Source organism: Monodelphis domestica, chromosome 6, assembly GCF_027887165.1.
Source record: "Monodelphis domestica isolate mMonDom1 chromosome 6, mMonDom1.pri, whole genome shotgun sequence".
Taxonomy (NCBI): Eukaryota; Metazoa; Chordata; class Mammalia; order Didelphimorphia; family Didelphidae; genus Monodelphis; species Monodelphis domestica.
In genome coordinates, this window is record NC_077232.1 from 2,363,734 (window position 1) to 2,378,661 (window position 14,928).

Below are 14,928 nucleotides of genomic sequence, written 5' to 3' on the forward strand. Positions count from 1 at the left end.
GCACTGAGGGCATCAGGGGCATTGAGGGCATGGGACACTGAGGGCACCAGGGGCATTGAGGGCATGGGACACTGAGGGCACCAGGGGCATTGAGGGCACCAGGGGAATCAAGGGCATTGGGGGCACTGAGGGGACTGGGGGCACTGAGGGCATCAGGGGCATTGAGGGCACCGAGGGCATCAAGGGCATCAGAGGCATTGAGGGCACCAGGGGAATCAAGGGCATCGGGGGCACTGAGGGGACTGGGGGCACTGAGGGCATCAGGGGCATTGAGGGCACCAGGGGCATTGGAGGCACCAAGAGAATCGGGGGCACCAAGGGCACCGGGGGCATTGAGGGGACCAGGGGCACTAAGGGCACTGAGGGCACCAGGGGTACGGAGGGCACCGAGGGCAGGGCACATCCCTGCACAGCTTAGGAGAACAGGAAAGATTTATTTTAATTTCTAACAGTTTGGGTAAAGAATCAGAGCCCAGAGATTGCAGAAAGCCAGGTGCCCGGAGGCCGCGTGCCCTGTGGCGGGAGAAGAGAGGGGGGCAAGGCTGGAGGGCGGGCACGTGCCCGCGCCGGGATCACCGATGCTGCCGGGGCCTCCAGCCGTGTCCGTCAGTCCAGCTGATCGAAATCGTCCTCCCCCTCGAAGCTTTCGATTCTCACCACCTGCAAGGAATCGGGGAGAATTCTGGGCGCGGCATCGATCGCCGCTTCCACGCCACGGGACGAGGCCCCCCCTCAGCCGGGGGGGCAGAGCTCGGCCTTGAGCGGGGGGTCAAGCGAGGCGTCCGAGGCCCAAAATGTGTGGAGGAATCGCGGCCCGCCTTCCCTGGGCACGTAAGTGACCTCCCTCGTGGCTAAGACCCAGAGAAGGGGTTGGGACAAGGATACCAGCGCGCCCATCCTAAAGATGGGGAAACCGAGGCTCACTAGTCCAGCCAAGACACACAGAGGCCCCGAGGCCGCCCTCCCCTTCCGGGCCCTCCATTACAGCTTGACCCACGGATCTGATTGTGCCAGGAGGGGGCCCCGACTCTCAGAACGCCCCCCCATTGGACCTGCCCCGAGTTCAAATCCTCCCTCAGACACTTCCCAGGTCCAGGGTGAACCGCTGTCTCCCAGGCTGTAAAGTGGGGGAACCACTGCGCCCCCTTGTGGTCAGATACAGGAATGACCTGAGAAAGCATCTGGGCAGAAGCTGGGAAAGGCCTGCTGGGGGGTCACACGTGGGGGAACAACGTGCCCCTCCCGCCCCCCCCCCCCGCCCCCGAGGTCCTGAGCCGAGCGCCAGCCGAGGCCGGCCGGGCGGCTCACCTGCTGGTCGATGCAGCGGAACTGCCAGGGCCAGCTGGACGGGTAGAGGAAGGGCCGCAGGTCGAAGCGGTTGTCGTCGGGGCTGTAGTTCTCGGCGTGGTAGGAGGGCGTCAGGATGGTCATCTTGTGCCGGTTCAGCGCGTACATCCGGAAGAAGAACTTCACCTTCTCGGCCACCTGCGGGCGGAGCCGGGCCGCCTGAGAGGCCACCGGAGGGGGCCGAGGAGCCCCCGCACAGACCCCCCCCCTGGCCCCCCCCCCGGCCCTCCCGGCCCCCCTCGGCCCCCCAGCCCCCCCCGGCCCCCTCAGCCCCCCTCGGCCCCCGGCTGTCCCCCCGGGTGAGGGACTGGCCCAGGGTCTCTGCGCGCACCTGCCGGGGGGTGCAGGTCTCCTTCCACATGTTGAGGAGTTTGCAGAACATGCTGTAGGGCCCGGTGCGGCCCATCTTCCTCAGCCGCCCGTACACCGAGAGCTCCTTGTACGTCATCCCCATGTCCTCCTGCAGGAACCAGGGCCTGCCTTTACTGGCCAGGGCTGGCCGAGGGCCTGGGTTCGAATTCCGCCACCCGCCCCAACCCCACAGCCCGGCTGGGGTCAAGACAAAGCCGGGACCCCGAGTAGTCCCGTGAGTCCCCGCAGAGGGGATGCTCCCGGCCCTGGGTTCAAGTCCCGCCTCGGCCCCTCCCTCGCTGTGCCTTTAGGCTGGTCTAGACCTGGACCTCCTTCTCTGCCTCTTTTTCTTTCTCAGACCCTCCGGACTGTGGGTCTTCAGAGACCGAGGATCGCCTCCGAGGGCCGAGACTCCGCCCCTCCCAGCCCCTCCCCCCCCACTGCAGGCCTCGCTGACTGCTGCGAACCCAGAGAGGCGGAAGTCCTGGGTTCTGATCCAGTGAGACCCTCCCTAGCTGGGGCCTGCCGGGCCGGGGAACAGACACTCAATGTCAGGGTGCCGAGGGCTTCGCCCCCAGAACCGGCCCAGGCTACGGCTTGGCCCATTTCACAGATGAGAAACCCGAGGCCAGAGACGGCGAGAGGCCAGACCCCGGGAACCCCGGCTGGCCAGTGAGCGTCCGAGGCAGAATTCACACTCGGGTCTCCCCTCCTCCGGCCCCTGCCCTGCCCCCCTCCCCCCAGGCTCGGTACCTCATCGGTCTGCGCCAGCTGCCCTTCGGCCAAGGGCTCCAGCTCGGCGGTGGCCGGAGCAGACACGATGCTGCAAGGGAAGGGCCGGGCGTGAGCGGCTGCGGAGCCCCCCGTGTGCCCGCCAGGGGCGCCTCCCCAACCCGACCCACCGGGCCAGGCCCTGGGCAGCACTGAGGTCCCTCCTGGAGGGCCTCCCGGAGGAGGGGGTTCTGGGTCTCGAGGGTCCAGCAGAGACCTCAGACCGGGCTGGGAGGAGTGAGCGTCGCCCAAGGCTGGAGCTGGGCACGAGGGCCGGCAGAGGGGCCTGCTGGTCGCCCTTGCTGGGGGCCAGGGGAAGCCCCTCTGGTCTCAGGCCCCCCCTCAGTCCCCCCCCCGTCTCAGGCCCCCCTTAAAGCACCACCCCCCGTCTCAGGCCCCCATCTGGCCTCAGCCCCCCCTCAGGCCCCGCCCTGGTCTCAGCCCCCCCTCAGGCGCCCTTAGCCGGCCCCCCTCCCCCCGGCTCTACAAACCACCAGGCCACGGTGCCCCCCCCCCGAGTTTTCAAGGGCTCCCCAGGGCTTGCTGGCGGGGGACGGGAGCCTCGAACGCCAGGCTCGGGGAGGGCCGGCCCACCTGCGCAGGGAGATGAGGTGGAGGCGCTCGATGCAGTACTGGATGAAGTTCCTCAGGTCCGTCTTGCTGATGCCCCCGATGGGGTTGATGTCGGCGCTGGAGCAGTCGTACTTGGTCAGGTAACCCCGGAGGCTGCGGGCAGAGAGGAGGCCTGTTCCAGGAGGGGCGGCAGGCCGCGGGGGCGCTGGGGGGCTCCTGCACTGACCGGAGGCCCTCCTGGGCAGAAAAGGTGGCTCCAGGGTAGGGAGAAGCAGCTCTCGCCCTCTGGGCCTCTAAGAGAGAGTCTAAACATCCCCCTGGCACAGGCAGAGCCCCGGCTCATGCACGGCGGCACCTCTTGGACCCAGCCTCCCCCTCTGGGCCTCTAAGAGAGGCCGAGCGTCCCCCTGGCACAGGCCCGGGTGGCACCCTAACACGCCCCCGGCACGTACCTTTCATCCACGTTGGTGGAGCCGAGCACGAGGAGGCCCCCTCGCATCCCCCGAGCCCAGAAGCTCAGCTGGGCGAAAAGGTAGGCAAAGACCATCCTGACCCTCGCCTGCGAAGGAGGGCAGAGGAGGAGAAGCGTGTTGGTGGGGGCGCCGGGGGCGCCTCTGACCGGGTGTGAGAAAGCCCGGCCCCTTGGGGAGGGGGGACGTGGCACCCAGCCCCCCGGGCACCTCGGGCAACACCAACCCAGCAGCTGGCACCAGGAGTCTCTCGCTTCTGCCCACCAGTCCCGGCCACCCTGCCCTGGCACAGCCTGTGGCCTTGAGCCATGTGCCCGGGCAGGTCCCTCCCCTTTGGGGCCCTGAGGTTTCCCTGTGGGTGCCCGCCGCTGCCCCATCCTGGGTCCAAATGCACAAGAATGGCAGCGTGGCCTCCCTCTCTGGGTCAGTCAACAAACCTTGCCCGTGGCTGCCCGCTGGCTCTGGGCTGCGACCGCCCATGCAGGAAGCCTCCCCGACCCCTAAGGCTGCCCCTGCCCGCTGCCGTCGTGGCACTGAGCCTGGAGCCTGGCACACGGCGGGCACTGAAGTCTCCTGACCCCTCGTGGCATCGTCCCTGCCAGCACCAACCCCTGCTGTCTCCCCGTCGCCCGCAAACCTACCAGGGCCCTGGCCGAGGAGGCCGAGCGGCCCCCGGACCGCTGCCCACAGAGGGCACACGGGGCTGCTGAGGGAGAAACGGAGGCCGGCTTCCCCCGGGGGGGGGGGGGTGCCCAGACTCCTCCTTCCACCCCCAGCCAACAGGGGGGAGGAGCGTCTGGTCAACCGACAGGTGAGTGGCCGCCACGGCTCACCCTCCTCATGACCGCAATAAAAGGCGGCTGCGCCTCCCGGGGCTGCCAGCTGGAGCCCCTGCCAATGCCAGGCCCCATGCCAGGCCCTGTGCCAGGCCCCGTGCCAGGCCCCGGGGTTTCCCAGGACGATCCCACAAGAGAGGGTGGGGCAGGACCTCTGCTCGAAGGTAGGATGGGAGGTGTCCAGCCCCCACCCCGAAGGAACCCCCCAAAGAGCCCCCCATGAGACACCAGCACCCCCGGCCGGACCCACCTGCACGTTCTGCAGCGCCAGGTCCTCCCGGTTGCTGCCTCCATGGACCAAGAACTGCGGCATCTTCCCGGTCACGATGCGGAAGATGTCGATGATGGCTTTGACCACCCCGTCAATGTTGAGGTTGATGTGGTAGCTGCGGGCGAGGCCCAGGGAGACTCGAGCCGGCCCCAGACCCCGCCGGGGCGCCCACAGAGGAGCAAACCGAGGCCAGCCCCAGGCCCAAGTCCCGGGAAGAGGCCCTGGGCAAGGGGCAAAGCCCCGGAGTCTGGGCCGATCCCAAAGGGCAGGAGGAGGCCCCCTTGGACAGAAAGTGGGGCAGGAAACAGCCCCCCAGAAGCCGGTGAGCCCCCCAAGCCCCAGATTCCTTAGTCCTGGCCCCCCAGGCCCAGCCCAGATCCTCCAAGCCCCAGATTCCTTAGTCCTGGCCCCCCAGGCCCAGCCCCCCAAGCCCCAGATCCTCCAAGCCTGGCCCCCCAAGCCCCAGATTCCTTAGTCCTGGCCCCCCAATCCCAGCCCCCCAAGCCCCAGATCCTCCAAGCCTGGCCCCCCAAGCCCCAGATTCCTTGGCCCTGGCTCCCCCAGTCCTGGCCCCCCAATCCCAGCCCCCCAAGCCCCAGATTTCTTGGTCCTGGCCCCCCAGGCCTAGCCCCCCAAGCCCCAGGTCCTCCAAGCCTGGACCCCCAAGCCCCAGATTCCTTGGTCCTGGCCCCCCAATCCCAGCCCCCCAAGCCCCAGATTCCTCAGTCCTGGCCCCCCAGGCCCAGCCCCCCAAGCCCCAGATCCTCCAAGCCTGGCCCCCCAAGCCCCAGATCCTCCAAGCCTGGCCCCCCAATCCCAGCTCCCCAAGCCCCAGATTTCTTGGCCCTGGCTCCCCCAGTCCTGGCCCCCCAAGCCCCAGATTCCTTAGTCCTGGCCCCCCAATCCCAGCCCCCCAAGCCCCAGATTTCTTGGCCCTGGCTCCCCCAGTCCTGGCCCCCCCAAGCCCCAGATCCTCCAAGCCTGGCCCCCCAAGCCCCAGATTTCTTGGCCCTGGCTCCCCCAGTCCTGGTCCCCCAATCCCAGCCCCCCAAGCCCCAGATTTCTTGGTCCTGGCTCCCCCAGTCCTGGCCCCCCAATCCCAGCCCCCCAAGCCCCAGATTTCTTGGTCCTGGCTCCCCCAGTCCTGGTCCCCCAATCCCAGCCCCCCAAGCCCCAGATTTCTTGGTCCTGGCTCCCCCAGTCCTGGCCCCCCAATCCCAGCCCCCCAAGCCCCAGATTTCTTGGTCCTGGCTCCCCCAGTCCTGGCCCCCCAATCCCAGCCCCCCAAGCCCCAGATTTCTTGGCCCTGGCTCCCCCAGTCCTGACCCCCCAAGCCTGCCCCCCCGGCCCAGCCCACCTTCCGATCTGCTCAGCCAGCTCCTTGGCCCGGTTGTACGTGTCCTTGGAGGAGTTCTGCGTGGCCATGTAGCACGTGGTCAGCAGGTGGCCGCACAGCTTCTGGGGGTCCTGGGGGATGTAGTCGTCGCGGTTTAAGATCCTCTGGATGTCGGCCAGAACCTCCTTATCTGCAAACAGGCCGGGAGCCGAGCTCAGCCAGACACACAGACGCCACCTCGCCCACAGCGCTCGGTCTCCCCGCCACAGCTCTGGGCCCGGGTCCCCAGGGGCAAATGGCCAGGGATGGGGCGGCCGGACTAAGCTGGGCAGACTCGGCCCAAGGCAGCTCGGGGCACGGGGAAGGAGCTGGGCCCAGAGTTAGGCAGACCTGAGTTCAAATCCAGACTCTGCCATGACTCTGGGCGCCCACTGCCTGCCTCAGTTTCCTCCTCTGTAAAATGGCAGCTGAGGCCCTGCTGTTAAGTCAATATCAGATAATAAACCAGGAGCCGCAATAAAACCTTCCACATAAAGGACGCAAACGCTGGATCTACAGAAAGGGCAGCTGCTGACCCTCCACCACCGACTGACCTCTGCCCGGGGCCCCTCTGAAGCACCCTCCGGGGCTCCGGCAGGGCTGACGTCCCGGGCAGAGAGCCAGCACCCCCAGCGGTCAAGTCCAGGCGGCCTGAGGTCCCCCAGCAGGGCTCGGGGCCTTGGCCAGGGCCACACGGCATTTCCTGACCCTTCCCGGCAGGCACCCAGGCTGTGTGCGGGGGTGGCTCTTCCCTGGGACACCCCAAGGCACTGCAGAGTCCTGCTCAGTCCCAGGGCCCAGCCCAGAGGCTGAGAGCCAGAGGAAGGCCACAAGGATGCTTGGAGGGTCAGGCCAGCCTCCAGACACTGCCCCGAGCAGATCCCAACAAGACTGGCTGAGGCAAAGGTGCAGGCACCTTCCAAGGCCCAACGTGTCTCAGGAGTCACCTGCTTCAGGACCGAGAACCCAGAAAGGGAGGCCCAGAGAAGAGGGGACAGATGGGACCCAGACGAGGGTCCTTCCCCAGGGCAGCATTGGTAAACCTTTTAGAGATCACGTGCCCAAACGGAACCTCTGAGCTGCCTGTGAGCCCCGGCATTACCCTTGACAGCAGAGGGGAAGTGCTCACATCGGGCAGGGGGGCAGAGCACATCAACAGCCCCCAGGGGCGGGGGGGGGGGTGTGACAAAGCAGCCCCCTGGCTTCCAGGGGCACACAGGCCACCTCGCCAACATAGCCCCAGGGCCCCCTCCCACATAGGACATGGGGGCGGTGAGGGCCATGAACAGGGATTCAGAAAACCCAGATGCCCACACTGGACCCTTCAGCCCGTGGGAGGCTGTGGAGGCAGAACCTCACCGTCCCTGAGCCCAGTCCCACGTTACAGACAGGGCAACTGAGGCTCCCAGGCGGGAGACAAAGGCATGATCTTCCACTGGAAGCCAGGCTGTCAGCAGGGCATGATGCCAGTGGATGCCATCGGTCAATGATCTCCCTGCCAAGATGACGTGCCGACCTAACACCCACCCACTTGGCAACTCATGCCCAAAGCCCCTGAGGCGAAGTCCCCGAGGCAATGGGGCCCAGACCCGAGGGGCCTGAGACTCGAGTGTGAATCCCCTTCTCAACTTGCCCCTCTGTGAAATGGGAATGAGGAGCCCTGCCCAGGAGCCCTCTCTGGGCAGGCCAAACCATATCCATTGCTGCAGGCTCCCAGCCCCGATCTCACTGGGGGCTCCCCCTTCGTGCCTCTGCCTCGGGGAATCCCCAGCTTCCTGCAAGGGTCCTTCTGGGCACCGACTCCCCCATCTGGCCTCCCCTGCCTTGACTCCTCCTGCTGTATTGAAGAGCCATCTCTGTGCACCTTGTGTCCCCCCATAACAGGGAAGCCTCCTGCGGGCAGGCACTGCTTCATCCAGGCGGTGCCCATCTGGCTCTACCTGGCCCAGGTGCCCACACCAATCAGAAGCCCCGACTCTGTGCTGGGCGTTAAGAGACAGAAAGGCATCGGTCTGGCGGCCCCAACACAAAGCCGAGCACATGTAGGCTGACGGAAAAATAGAAGTGAGCGTTTTGAGGAGGAAATGCAGCTGGTGCCAGGAGAACAGACTTCATGGAGGAGGGAGGGCGTGGGTGCTCCAGGCCCAGGGTGGAGGTCCAGAATGGACAAAGGCCTGGAGGGGAGAAGCAGCACCGCAAGGCCAGTCTGGACTGTTCCATGGGCCAGGTGCCATCCTCATCCCCATTTTACAGAGTCACAAGGCAGACCTGCTTTGGCGAGACCCCAGGGGCGCCCCACCACTTACTTCCATTACTCACGGCATGGCATACTTGGCGGCACATGGAGTACACGATGCAGGCGGAAGCTGAGCTGTCCACTCCGCCACTAAGGGGGAGGAAGAATCCAGCCTTGAAAGAGCGAATCAGAGGAGACTGTAAGAACGGATGCTGGCGTGCTCCCGTCCATCGAGGCCCTTGTGGACATCAGGGGCTTCCAACCCACTGCCCAGAGGGACCCGGGCATTCCCATCAGAAATGCCCTTAAGTGGGAAAAATTGTGCCCCCCCAAGCTCCCCATGACCTCTGAAGGAGCCAGGAAAGCGGGAGACGCGCTACCAGGCTCAAGAAGGCCGGGCTTCCCGATTGCCACAAGATCTCGATGGGCCCGTGAGCGACCCTTCGATCCCGGCACGCTTCAAGAATGTCAGATTTTTAAATTATCCCGCATGTCACTGACGATTTCCCAGTTGTCTGTACAAACATCTTAACGCTCAGCTCTAAAATGCTGAGTTCTAAGCCCCCCCCCCATTCCCTTTGAGAAGGTACTTTGATATCTATTACACACTCTCTGCATTACTGTCCATCCCTAGTCTCTGAAGAGGACCACGAGATCACGTGTGGGCTTGACCCGAGCGTGACCCAGACTTCAGGAGGCCGAGTGGCACAGAGCCAGCAGGGTCAGAATGACCACTGATGGCCTGGGACGCCATGGATGGCCTTGGCTTCATCTGTACTGGGCTGAGCTCTAACCCTAACCCTATTCTCATCCACTCATTCCGCCAGGGGAGGTCCTCATTGGCCCGAGTAGACACTCCCTCACTCACGGGTTTGGGGCATCAGTCGTACTTCCCCCAGCTTAGTCCATTTGCGGGGATGGTTTGCACAGGGCACACCATGGCTTTTTGTAGCCACAGGTGAGTGACAGACACCAGAGGTGGACATGCAGCCCTGGGCCTCCTGAACACCCCAAACATCCCTCTTTTTAGATCATCCCTATCCCAAGAGAGACCAAACAAAGAAAAAGTAGAGTGCGCTTTAGTCTGCACCAGAGCTCCTCATCCTGTTGTGGGGGCCAGAGCTGGCGGGGGGTGGGGGAGGGCAGCATCTCTGGCCATCATCATATATCATCATCTCATCTTGTGTCTTCGCCTGATCTTGTATCATCTGATCTTGTATCATCTGATCTTGTATCATCATCTCATCTTGTATCATCTCGTCTTGTATCATCTGATCTTGTATCATCTGATCTTGTATCTATCATCATATCATTTTGTATCATCATCTCATCTTGTATCATCATCTCGTCTTGTATCATCATCTCATCTTGTGTCTTTGCCTGATCTTGTATCATCTGATCTTGTATCATCATCTCGTCTTGTATCATCTCGTCTCTTTCATCTGATCTTGTATCTATCATCTCATCTTGTATCATCGGCTCATCTTGTATCATCATCTCGTCTTGTATCATCATCTCATCTTGTATCATCGGCTCATCTTGTATCATCATCTCATCTTGTATCATCATCTCATCTTGTGTCTTCGCCTGATCTTGTATCATCTGATCTTGTATCATCATCTCGTCTTGTATCTTCTGACCTTGTATCTGTCATCATCTCATCTTGTATCATCACCTGATCTTGTATCATCTGATCTTGTATCATCTCGTCTTGTATCATCTGATCTTGTATCTATCATCTCATCTTGTATCATCGGCTCATCTTGTATCATCATCTCGTCTTGTATCATCATCTCATCTTGTATCATCACCTGATCTTGTATCATCTGATCTTGTATCATCTCATCTTGTATCATCATCTCATCTTGTATCCTCGTTTTGTATCAACTTCTCACCTTGTAGCATCCTCTGGGCTCCAGCAGCAAAGTCATTCACAGCGGGTGATACATTGTTACTGTCGCTATATACGCTGTTCCTCTGGTTCTGCTCCCTTCGCTCAGCATCAGCTGGGGCAAGTCTTCCCAGGTTTTTTTGTGACCATCTTGCTCGTCATTCCTGCTTATAGCACAGCAGTCTTCCAGCTCCACTTGCCCAGCCACTCCCCAACTGATGGGACGTCTCTGTTTTCAATTCCCTGCCCCCACAGCATGCTATCAATATTTTTGTACATAGATGCAATTTTTAAATTTTCTTTGGGGTATAGACCTGGTAATGGTATTATTGGGTCAAAAGGTGTGCCCAGGGGCGTCTAGGTGGCTCAGTGGATAGAGAGCCAGGCCTAGAGATGGGAGGTCCTCCGTTCAAATCTGGCCTCAAACACTTCCTAGCTGGGCGACCCTGGGCAAGTCACTTGACCCCCATTGTCTAGCCCTGACTACTCTTCTGCCTTGGAACCAATACCCAGTTTGGATTCTAAGCCTGAAGGTAAGAATTTTTTTAAAATATGCTCAGTTTTATAACATTGTGATGTAGGGACCTATATCAAAAGGATATTTAGCAGAGAAGGAAGCAGCGATCATAAACAGCCAGGGTAACAACATCAAGATCAGGGGATTACAGGTTATCGTCGTTGTCTTCCTCCATGGGAAAAGTGGATGGAGGGATGCTTTAGAGCAGCTTCAGAGCCATCTCTGGCAGGGCACATGGCAAAGCTTCTCCCAGGATTCTTGTGAACAAGGAGGAGGAGGGGTGAGATGAGAATCTAACCTGGTGGGTTCAACAGCTCCAGGACTACCCTGCAGTGGAGGGGAAGGAGTGCTGTATTTGGGGGGCAGGAGCTCTGGTCAAGTCACTGTTTAGGGCCTCATCTGTCAGAGGGGGACAAGGAGAAGGCTGCTGGGAGGAAAACACTTTAAAAAATCTTCCTGGTGCTCCAGAAATGGAGTGGTTCTTCTCATTCTGAAGGAGAGCCATCAGCTCAGAGGAGGCAGGCGGTCTGGCTCTGATGTGATTTAATATGTCCATCACCATCTTCACTAAAAGTTATCAATGGCATGCTTAATAGGGAGGGGGAGGAGCACGGATATGTGCCTCCTTCACACCAGGCACTATGCCGAGTACTTTACAAAAAGGATCTCATTTACTCCTGGGAGGCAGGTGCTGTTATTACACCAAGAAACTAAAGGAAACAATGGTGAAGGGACTTGCCCCTCACTATACAGCTAGTGAGTATCTGAGGCTGGACTTGAGCTTGGGCGTTCCTGACTCCAGGTCTGGCACTTTGTGCACTGTGGAGAGTTTTAGTGGATTCCAAGCTGAGTGAGTCAACAGCAGGAGGAGGTAGGAAAAATAATGATGGCTAACCCAGGCAGCCTCTGGAGAGAGAACCAGGGAGATGACAAGTCAGCCTGACTCGGGACAGTGCAAGAGTGGCATTGTGATCCAATAGTGGGCGCCATCTTGGAGGAAGGGCACAAGCCCGCTTGAGACCACTCGGAAGACGATGACCAAGAATGGTGAGAGAAATGAAGAATGTGCCCTCAGAAAATTAGCTGATGAAGATGAAGGCGTCAGAGACTCGGGCCATGAGACAGTCTTGAACGGTTGCCATGGAGATTAACCCTGTCAAACCCTGTCCAATTGGGAGTCCCAGAAAGAGTAAAGATAAATGCTGGGGGAACATCGCACTGGGAGGAGCTCTCCCAAGGATGTGTCTATGGGGGGCTGTCCAGGGAAACCTTGACTTCCTTCCCATTTGAGGCCTCCCAGAAGAGCTGAACAGCCCCATGTTGGGGGTTTCGTAAATGAGGTTCTGGTCTAGGTCCATTTGGGGCTCGATGGTCTCTGAGGTTCTCTCCAGCTCAGAGATTCTAAGAGATGATCCAGGAGAGGGACGTCATCTGAAGGCCAGAGACCACAGACCTCACGAGGATGCCCATGCAGGCAGGCGAGCCAGCGCCAGGAGAATCCTGGTCACTCTTGGCAAGGGCAGGTCAGCATCCACGGCCCAAAAGAACTACAGAAGGAACTCCCGGTTCTGAAATGTTTTAGGGTTCCCACGAGTACACGCAAACACAGACGAACCCAAATGTCTCACCTGCTGACTGCGCCTCAAGTAATCCCAGAGCCAACACGCAGGGCCAAGGCTGCCAAAGAACCAGAAAACAGAGGGTTAAGGCACGCTCTGCCCGTGCACAAGCCCAGGAGAAGCCCTCATCCACGTGGAGGGGCCACCAGAAGTCTTCCCTTTCCCCAAACTTGTCTCTGTCCCACACGTCGACCCATTCATTCGACTACGAACTCCTTGAGGGCAGAGACCGTGTCCGCAGCACTTCTGCGTCCCGAGGGCTTGTTCCGCTGCCTGGCACGATCCACTGCGGGCTCCAGGAACGCTGCATCCGTCTCTTTTCCTAGGCTCTCCCACTTGTCTGTCCCTGGGCGCATCCCTCTATAATCTGCCCGTTCTCTACCAGCCACGGAGGCGTCCTCTCTCTCGGGACCTGCCCAGCATCGACTTGTCCATCTACCGGTCGTCTAGCTGGCCGGAGGTCTGCGCCGGCGTCCCTGGGCTACACCTACCCCTGTCCATCCCTGCGTCCGTCGGTCTAGCTCTTCCTTTATCTGTCTGCCCGTCCGTCTATCGATCGCCTCCCCAGTCTGAGAACACTCTTCAGACGCAGAACAACTCGAGAGCGCCTTCCCGAGGACAAGACCCGAGTGCGAAGCCTCGTTTGGGGGCAGAGGCCGGGAGGCCCCTCTGAGCACAGGAGGCGCGGACGAGAGGACGCTGGCTCTCAGGCTGGACGATTAATCCGGGAGTCCCGAGGGGCAGCCCGTCAGACCGCCAAGCCCCTGGCAGTGCCACGTGGGCCGTGGGCATTCCCAGGGCACCCGGCCGCACACGGCCTGTGTGGGTTCCTGTTGGTGAGTGAATGAAGGGCCCGTGGGGGGGTCCAACACACCTACCTGATCTCCTCCCCCAGGCTATGGAAGTGCCACTGGAAAGGCTCCGAGGGGGGGACCAAGAAGTCGTCGTGGCACGAGAGTGAAAAGTCGACCTTCACGCGGTTGTAGGGAATCACTTTGCTGGCCTGAGTGGGCAGACAAGCCGGTGGGAGCCTTGTCAGTGCAGGAGCCCCAGAGAGCAAGCCTGGCCGAGGCCCGGAAGGAAGCCAGGAAGGGCCTGAGGCCGCTTCCTGCTTCGCCCCCCCCCCCCCCCAGGCCTCCCACATGCTCACCATCAGGTTACGGGCAGAAATTTCCGCTCTGAAGCTTCGGATGTCCTCCAGGTCGATGGTGGCCGTGAGGACCTCCTGGGAGGGGAGGAGTCGGAGGGAAAGAGTGTGGATCTCCCCCCCCAGAGCCGCAGCGGCGCCCCCTTTCTGAGGGCTGCCTTCAAAGGCCCAACTCCCGCTGCGCAGAGCGGGGAACGAGGCGGCGCAGAGCACCTACCAGGACTCAAACCCAGCTCCCGGGGGCCGAGGAGGATGGCTGGCCGCATGCCAGTGCCAGAGTGGAGGCCGACGGCTCTCCCCGTCCGTGTCTCCCCTTCTCCCCGGGCTCCCACGTGTAATGCTCTTCTCCCCCAAACTCCAGCCCACCCAAGGGTCACAGCTGCGCACCAGCCCCCGAGTCACTGGGTGACCCTGGACAAGTCACTTATCCCGCACTGCCTGGCCCTCGTCACTCCTCTGGCTCAGGATGGACCAGGAGGCAGAAGGTGAGAGGCCTGAGGCGGTCAGAATGCCCAGTGAGAGCTCCCGGGAGAGGGAGGCCGAGGCCGGAGGCTGCTGCAATAATGCAGAGGGAGACGGGGAAGCCCTGGGGGGGGGGGGGGATATGAGCCAGGAGAGCTCCTGGGAGAAGAAGTGAGAAGCTGCAGGGGAGAGCCGAGGTCTGCGGCAGCTCCAGGAGTGTGGCAGGGGCAGGACAAGACAAGGAGGCCGACAGCCTTAGCCAGGGCCCCAGCACAGCCCGCCCCGGGACGCCCAGAGGGCGGGAGCTCCCAGGAAGCTTCCCCTCAGCTCCCCAGGCAGCCATTCGTTGGTGGAGGAGCCCCTTCCATGGGGCAGAGCGAGGGGGCACCGAGCCCCCCCGGGGCAGAGCGGGCACCGAGCCCCCCCGGGGCAGAGCGGGCACCGAGCCCCCCCGGGGCAGAGCGGGCACCGAGCCCCCCCGGGGCAGAGCGAGCACCGACCCCCCCCCGGGGCAGAGCGAGCCCCGAGCCCCCCCCGGGGCAGAGCGAGGGGGCACCGAGCCCCCCCGGGGCAGAGCGGGCACCGAGCCCCCCCCGGGGCAGAGTGGGCACCGAGCCCCCCCGGGGCAGAGCGAGCCCCGAGCCCCCCCCGGGGCAGAGCGAGGGGGCACCGAGCCCCCCCGGGGCAGAGCGGGCACCGAGCCCCCCCGGGGCAGAGCGAGCACCGACCCCCCCCCCGGGGCAGAGCGAGCCCCGAGCCCCCCACACACACCCTTTCCAGAAGGGCATCAGAGGCGGAAGCCGGGCCCCAGCCAGAGCCCAGTCCGGGCAGGCGCCCTCGAGCTCCTCACCACGTCATCCAGGGAAAACTGGGTGCCTTGGGCGATGGTGGCCCCATTCAGCGAGATCATGGAGCACCCGTCGTAGTAGAGCCGGTCCCCGTCGCAGCCCTTCTGATTGGCCAACAGGTAAACGCCCCCGTTCTGGGGAAGAAGCCGCAGTCGCCAAGAGGGTCCAGGAGCCCCGAGGCTGCTCCGGGGCGCCCCCCTCCCCCTCCCCCATA

The 14,928-nt window shown here is 62.3% G+C and overlaps 1 protein-coding gene and 1 non-coding gene across 2 annotated transcripts in view; both read right to left on the minus strand.

The window, feature by feature from the left end:
* Positions 1 to 414: 414 nt before the first annotated feature.
* NADSYN1 (NAD synthetase 1) overlaps positions 415 to 14,928 on the minus strand; it is a 23,452-nt gene continuing 8,938 nt past the window's right edge. Inside the window, exons 9-21 of the mRNA XM_056801140.1 lie at positions 14,717 to 14,848; positions 13,408 to 13,482; positions 13,136 to 13,260; positions 12,267 to 12,315; positions 8,301 to 8,403; positions 5,977 to 6,145; positions 4,599 to 4,734; positions 3,495 to 3,601; positions 3,064 to 3,195; positions 2,452 to 2,521; positions 1,679 to 1,807; positions 1,309 to 1,485; positions 415 to 660 (exon numbers count right to left, since the gene is read on the minus strand). Coding sequence (XP_056657118.1) covers positions 607 to 660; positions 1,309 to 1,485; positions 1,679 to 1,807; positions 2,452 to 2,521; positions 3,064 to 3,195; positions 3,495 to 3,601; positions 4,599 to 4,734; positions 5,977 to 6,145; positions 8,301 to 8,403; positions 12,267 to 12,315; positions 13,136 to 13,260; positions 13,408 to 13,482; positions 14,717 to 14,848 — 1,458 coding nt within the window. The 3' untranslated portion in view covers positions 415 to 606. The remainder of the gene's footprint in view (positions 661 to 1,308; positions 1,486 to 1,678; positions 1,808 to 2,451; positions 2,522 to 3,063; positions 3,196 to 3,494; positions 3,602 to 4,598; positions 4,735 to 5,976; positions 6,146 to 8,300; positions 8,404 to 12,266; positions 12,316 to 13,135; positions 13,261 to 13,407; positions 13,483 to 14,716; positions 14,849 to 14,928) is intronic.
* On the minus strand, positions 6,326 to 6,383 carry MIR12372 (microRNA mir-12372). Its single transcript, NR_162940.1, has one exon. It is a non-coding gene; the product is annotated as a microRNA mir-12372 (primary transcript).